The sequence below is a fragment of the Calidris pugnax genome, unplaced genomic scaffold (assembly GCF_001431845.1).
Source record: "Calidris pugnax isolate Ruff unplaced genomic scaffold, ASM143184v1 scaffold56, whole genome shotgun sequence".
Classification (NCBI taxonomy): Eukaryota; Metazoa; Chordata; class Aves; order Charadriiformes; family Scolopacidae; genus Calidris; species Calidris pugnax.
Window position 1 is genome coordinate 7,266,472 of NW_015090839.1, and position 7,623 is coordinate 7,274,094.

The window sequence follows — 7,623 nt, forward strand, 5'->3', positions numbered from 1 at the left end:
GAGTATTATGTGGACTTTATTGAGATGACTGCATCTGACACCTGCTGTAATATAAAATGCAGCTATAATTAGCCAACTGATGCTCTACACAGTTTAGGTCGAATCCCTTCTGTGGGAATTATGCTTTAAAATATTCAGAACTCCAAGTGGCTCTCATTACATTTAATTTTTACTTAGAATTAGGTGGTCTAGAAAAAAAATTTGGGATTGTAATAGCCCCCCGCTGAATGCCACACAGCAACGTGAAAACCCATAGATTTTTTTCCAAATAAAAAAATGAGAACAGCAGACTACACTACAGCCTTCAATTGAAGTCTGGCTTTGCTTAATTGTACTTTTTGCACTCATCAGTCTCTCCTCTTCAGAGCAAGCTACAAAAATTGCCTGAATAGCCAAAGAAAAGTTTCCCACAGTCACTGGCCACAGAAAAACACCATTGTCCTTCCTCACAGTTTGATGGACAACATTTCTATAAATGGGTAGCCAGTCTGTCAATGGTACCCTTGCTGAAAAGGCAAAAGAAGAGAACAGATTCTGCCAATATCTGACAAAGCATGTTAACACATAATCAGGCATTCACTAGTCAGGCAGCTGCCCCTGGGACCTTCATAACACAGGTGCCTTTAAGCCATTTCCTATTCACAGATAAAGGAAACAAGCAGGAGATACCTGGGAAAGGAGCAGTCTATTGTGGCCTGTCAAATGTCCATCTTCTAGGCTGCCTGCATAAAAACAGAAAGAACATAAAGGAAACTTTAGCCTGAACTGCTAAATTATAAAACAGCAAAATACTCTCCAACTCCATAACTTTAATCTTCGTTTAAATAATAATTAAAAAGGTTAGTAAAGGAGCACCATGCCTTATAAGAGGTACCTTCTTCATTCTTTTTCCTGCATCAACCAAGCAAAAGATCTGTCATGTCCCCAAGGCCAACAACTAGAACAAAGCCAGCAGTGGTGGTCCCAGGACTATCACCTTCGCCCACTGCAGTGTGGGTATGCTTTTTTTCCATGCCTAATCCAGTCACTTCTTCACCCAGATTATTAAATTAATCCTTTAACTGGGGAAGCTGGAATTTTCTGATGGACCAGTCTGGTGTGACTAATAGTTGATTAAGCTGCAGGATAAAGGCTTTCTCTCTTTTTTACCAACTTTATCTTAGTGAGCCTAACAAACAAGTGGCATTTCATAGTCAATGATATCCAAAGGCCACTAAATATAGCAATCATTTTAGCAGTGAATAGATCATGGTAAGACAACAGTTTGCTTTATGCAAAAGAAAACATTTCTCTTTTGTGATTGTGCATAAACATGCCTATTTCATACACTCAGCATATTGAATGCCAAAATCTATAGCTCCAAGCAGGAACTCAGTTTACATTTAAGTAATCTCATTGGTTTTTCATGGTGATTTTAGTAGCGTTGCCTTTATGTTTAACATTAAACACATGAAAAAAGCGTTATCAAATTCTATGGAAGTTCCTGATGGAAGCAACTCATGGAAGCGATATCGAGAACAAGGTTTCAGGAGATGTATCACAACCACTGGAATTGCCCTGATGTTGTTGAGAGGCTCCTGAAGGTGATGCACTGTCTCTGAGAACATAAACTGCTGCAGAGCAGCACAAAGACTTTGCAGCAGAAGCCAGAATATGGCGTGGTATGAACAAATATGTATGGGAAACTCTTCTGTGCGCTTCTTTATGAAACAGGCTGAAGTCTTGCCTCTTTCTCAAGCAAAAGCATTCCAAAGAGCACAATTATGGTTTCTCACAACCATCATTCTCTAAGCAGATCTACTCTTTCATACACTCTCTCTATATATATGTATATGAATTTAAAACAGGAAAGTTTCTGAGCTCCTGCAATAAAGCTATTCAAATGGAATCCATAGCCATAATGAAATTAAGGTGAAGCCAAGAATTAAAAAGATTAAGGTAAAATGCAGTATTATAAAATATAAATGAAAAATATCTATTATGCCCCTTGTCTTTTTTTGGCGGGGGCCAGTCTTGAGTCCCATGCACTACAAGATTTCTTAGCACTGCCCATACCTGTGCAGCTGAGTTGGAGCTACACTTCTCAACATTCAAAAAGGACTGCTTGTTCTCTGTTGAATCAGCCTCAGGTCATTATCAAACTTACAACCTAGGCTCAGTCTTGCAAAGGCTTTTACACACAGGCTTAGCTTTATGCACATGAATAGTCCTTTAGAATTCATTAGAATGATTTGTGCACAAAGTAAGCAGGTGCATGACTAGCTTCACTGAAGGATTGGGACCCAAAATGTCAAAGACTCCATATTCCCTATTAACAAATGCCTCTTCTGCATTAGAAAAATACTGACAGTGTAAAGATGAGTGTGATCTTTTGTTTTGTCTGTTTACTATAATACAATGGAGATCATTCAAATAACTTTATAGTTACTTTATATCCAAAAAGGGCATTATGTATTTACTCGTACAGATGTAGAAGTTGAAGAATACTGCAGGTGGTATGAACACTGAGTGATACATCCAGAGGAACTTAAAGGATTTAGGTGCCTATCTTACATTGTAATATGGATCTATTAACCCCTTAAGACTATTTTGACTCAACTACATAAGATAGGTCCCTAATTTCAACTATCAGTCCATGATTCTCGTATCTAAAGCAGATCTGGCTCTGGTTCCTGAAGTCAGTGGAGGAGCCTGCTGGGATGCTGAATGATTGATTGGACCAATAATGACAGATGTGGTCTATTTGATAATAACTGTCCAGCTACTGGGGTATAGGAATTGATAAGTTAAACTGCTGAAGCAGAAGGTAAATTTAAATTTGAGTAACTTAACAGTTCCACAGAACAGGCTACAAAGACTGTATGTTTAGAAAAGGACTTGGGTCCCAGCTAAGCTGGGTGAAAATCTTGTACATAGCACAGCTGAAGAACTCTATTTTAGATATTCCTAAGCATCCATCACTATTATTTCTTTTAAAATAATAGTCAAATTATACTAATAAAGATGCAAGCTACAGCTTTTAAAATCAAGCACTCAGCAATCAAGGAATCCCAAAAGTTAAAGTTTCTCTGAAGTAAATGTGCTATACTTCTGTTTCCCTGTTAAATATAGATTTTCAAGTATCCCATTAAACCTGAGTTAAATATATAATATGAGCAGCATGTACATATTAATGCAGTGGAAAATTATTAATTTTTAGACTATCTTCAGGTATGAGTGCTTAATTTCACAATGCTTGTGTCAATTTACTGACAGTTTACAGACAAGGGAAACACAGTGAGCACAGACACCTACTCCTCAAGACACTTTCTACATTTCTGTGTGATAGTCTCAAAAGGAAATTATACAAAGGTGGTTTATAATCCAACTTTTCAAAGTCACTATAGGACTCTAAAATTTGTGAACTCAGAATAATTGTAATAATAGTTCTCTGACTTCTTAGAAGAGCTGTTGGGCTGGGCCTTGCAGAGGTTAGTTCTCGATCCCAAATGATGTAACTGAACTGAAGAACTCTGTGCAGAGGATGCTAATCTTACTTGCAGATGGCAGCAAGAAAGAGGGGGCAAACAGGGAGATAAAACTTAAATATGGTATAAAGTTACTAAACAAAGATATGAAAAATAATGACCAAAGTAAGGCAAAGCATGGAGCAGTATTAGAAAATCTCCAGGGTGAAAAAATTCAGAAAGGAAGGATCCTGGGTCTATGCGCATGTCAGGATAAGGACGATAAACAGAAAGCAGGCAGCAGCCTCAGCAGATTTTGCATTTCATTAGGAATGACAAAATTACTGCCAGTCTTAAATATAAGATAGCTATAGTTTTGTTTTTTATCTTTAAATGCAAATACATCACAGCTGTATTTCCCACACAACATTTCATACAAACCCCATTCCAATCCTGTCTGAACAGGGCTTTCTAAATTTTGATAGAGTGAGAGAAACACCAAAAGGTCAGCAAAGACATTTACTTTGAAGGAATGCAGCTCCTATTGGAGAATTAGGCTTGCAATTCAGAGCCTTTATTTGATGAAGTTAATAAGCACATGGTGACATTTTAGAGAAGTAGGCAGAGTTTTTTCAGCTGGGCTAGTGCTGAAAATTAGGCAGCAACTTAAGCATGTTATTGAACCAGGGTCCATAACCTTGGTTGGAGTGATGCCTTTTCCTGGGTACCCAGGTAGCAACAGAAATAAGGTGCTCTTCTTCTGAAATTAACTAAATAAAAACTTTTATTCTGGAGGGGACTTGTTATGTCCTATTCTATTTTAATCCAACGGGTAGGATACTATAAATTTTCTATTTATGAACTAAGGTATTTTAGAGTAGCACTGATAATCTGAAAATTAAGGAAAACTTCATTTACAGCAGCCAGTGTTAAGCTGCACCAGTTGCCTGGGGCTCTATTAAGAATTCAGGGTATTGTTTTTATCTTTGAGGCTCCAAATGATTTCAGTTTACTTTTTTCCTGAAGTGTTGTCTCTTTTGCCTTCCTATGATCTACAGCTGACACAAACAGAGGTACACAGCATGAGCTTTTCAATTCAGGAGAAAAATCTGCTTATACATTACACAGGCTCCTTAGCTCGACACTTCACTCTTCAGCACAACAAACCTCAAGCACTGGTACATTCTGCAAAGCACCCACCTTTCTCTGGCTGTTAGTCAGGGACAACATGAAAGTGCGAGTTCAGAAATTATGGGAATGTGATGTTCAGCAGAAAAAGCAGCTCTAGTAATTATGACAGTGGTGACCAGCAAACAGAACTTGTGTCAATTTATTAAAGTTTACTCTGATTTTAAAGTGTTCAAAGGCACCTAAAGCTGGAAAGAGGTGTATAGCTTTATCATTTTATGAAACAAATGAAAAGTGACAATAGTCCAAAACCAAAAGAAATTTATTTATTCCATTTCAAAATCATTTTCATGACATTTGCCATTGAAGAACTTAGTGTGTTTGTGTTTATATTTTTCAAGGTAGTTTTGGTGGGAGAGGCTATTATACTCCTCAGAGATCCATTTCATGGATCAAAGCTGCAGAAGATTTAATATTACCACGATAACTCTATCCCTGAATGTTGAAAACAATTCCAGATTATTCCCTTCCTTAGTAGTCACATTATTAAAATATCTGAAAGCGAACATAACTGCCAAGTTACACATATTGAAATCTTCTGATCCCTCTTTCTAAACTAGTATCCGTCTCTGGCAACCCATTTCTTGCCAGTTGTCTACAAATTCCCTCCAAATCTAGTATCTTTCCAGCAATGAGAGCTTCCAATACTTTATTGTTTCACCAGCTTTAGTGAGCATGCCACGTAATTTCCTCTGTCTTTATGGGAGGCCTGGGTTTACTGCGGCCATTTTTACTGCCAGAGGTGATTGCAAGTGGATTCATTTTTCCTGTGCACTACACACAGTGAGCATGTAACCATCGTTTGGAACCATTCTGCTCTGGTCTGTCTATTCCATCAGATATGAATGTTTAACATACTTTGTCCTAGCTGTATTTGCACCTTTTTTGCCCTACTCTCACTTTCTCACATGCTCTCATATTTCTAATCTCTTAAATCACTTTGGATTATTTCTGTTCGTGCTTGCATAATGCACTACATAGTTTAATCTGTGAAATTTCAGGTGATACCAAATTTATTCAGTTAGCAGGTGCAACGTGGCTCAAGGCCTTTTGAGATAGTGAAAGTAGGAAGAAAATCTGTGCCCTCTTTACCCATAGGCATCACTCCTGTTTCTCAGAGTTTCCCATCAACAGGAAGAAGGCCATGATCCAGTTTCTGCTTCGTAAATACTAGGTTGACATCAACAGCTCTGCAGACAACTTCACTGGCTTTTGCCCGCTTTTCTTGTAATGATCACTGAATAAATAACGGTACATCACCATCTCGATATCCTCCACATCCATTCGCCACGTATGCGGCAGTGTAACCTCCAGTATCTGCCTGACATTTATGTGGTTATCCCTTTATTTTTCATTTGAAATATTTTGTACCCCAAAACAACCTCTTGCTACAGGTAAAGGTAACAAGCTCAAAAGCAAAGGAAAGATCACAGCTCTCTCAACTCTCTGGAACAGAGTAGGGCTTTCTTGACTTGAGTTTTCTCAAATATTTAAGTTGGTTGCTGAATGGAGATACAGAATTCTATGTCTTCAGTTTAGTGGACTTTATCTTCATCAAATTAAGGTAAGTTTTATCTGGATACCTTAGAGAGGAATGTCTTTCAAATACCCACCTATCAGTGAAATAAATTAATCTGCTTTTGAACATTTTTATTTAAGAATGCTTTAACACTTGTATACACAACAGCACCCACCATTTCCCAATGAAATAAAAAATATTGGGGGGGGACAGGACAGAAAGAAGGTTAAAGCATCAAGATAAGGGTACCAAAGGAAACATTGGGTAGAAAATCTTCGTCAGCATTCATACTGCCCTAGGAAAGAAATCAAGCAGACTGTCTTAGAGGGAATACAGTCTTGCAAGCCCCATAATCGGAGTGCTCTGACAAACTTGCTCCTCGTGGTCTGATGAAAAAACAACCTTGCTGTAACCAGAGGAGTCAAGGCTCTGAAGAGAAGCACATATGAATGTAAAAAAGTGAAGGTATCACCAGAAAAGCACGGCTGAAGCAAGCACAGTAATCTGATACACTTAAACACACGCTGTCCTTCCCTCCATGAACGATCACCCGGGGGAAGCGCTCTGGGAAGCGCTCCTGTAAGCGTGCCTGCCGTGTGCCCACGCTGACAGCTCCACGGAGGCTGCTGAAGGGCAGGAATGAGCCAGGAGGCAAAGAAAAGGGTGAGCGAGTAAGGTGACCTTGCAGGGAGAGGATGCCCCACAGGAGCTGCCGCAGCCTAGGGTTCAAAGCCTGCTGGTGTCACAGGCACCAGAACAGCACACAGCACCCCTGGGCCAACACACTGCCATCCTGTCACCACTCAGGTGGTCTGTCACCCCATGGCTCCAACACACCCCAGCTGAGAAAAGCTTCTGCGTCCCAGAGAAGCCTGAAAAAAGGAGCAGGAGTTAAGATGCTTCCTCAGGCTTGGGAAACGGGGCTGCTCGCACTGCGGGAGAGAGTCCCCCCCACACCACAGCCCAGGGGGCCACAGGCCGGGCCGAGTCTGGCCAGGCCAGGCCAGCCAGGCCTGAGGCTGCCTCCCCGGCCCGGGCCCTGCTGCCACAGCCGGGAAGCTGCCCCGAGCCGCCACTCCTGCGCGCTGGGACAGAGCGGCCGCTACTCCAGCAGGGCAGCCCGGCTCAGGAGCCCAGGAGGAGCCCCTCATCCTCAGCAGCACCGCTCGCCACTGCCTCCCCGGCCCGGCCATGTCAGCCGGCCGCGGGAGCGCACCCCGCCATTGGCTGGCGCGCCTGTCCATCAGTCCTCGGGGGCGGGGCCACCGGGCACGGCCCCCCGAGGGGTTCGTCATCGCCGTGCGACGGCGGGGACGTTGCTGGCGGCGGCGGCCCGGCCCGGTGTCATGGCGGCGGCGCCTAGCCCGCTCCAGCCCGGCGGCCACGCACCGGAGACGGGCGCCGACCCTGCGGCCTCGGAGGTGGCGAGCAGCGCCCTGCGCGCCCTGGCCGGGCTGGCGGGGCAGGTGA

General features: G+C 42.0%; 1 protein-coding gene across 4 annotated transcripts in view; it reads left to right on the plus strand.

Annotated features, from left to right (window-relative positions):
• The first annotated feature begins 7,450 nt into the window (after nt 1-7,450).
• Nucleotides 7,451-7,623, plus strand: part of MBIP (MAP3K12 binding inhibitory protein 1) — a 16,159-nt gene continuing 15,986 nt past the window's right edge. For all 4 annotated transcript variants that reach the window (XM_014941997.1, XM_014941998.1, XM_014941999.1 and 1 more), the window contains exon 1: nt 7,451-7,619. In XM_014941997.1, the coding sequence (XP_014797483.1) occupies nt 7,500-7,619 (120 nt within the window). In that variant the 5' untranslated portion in view covers nt 7,451-7,499. The remainder of the gene's footprint in view (nt 7,620-7,623) is intronic.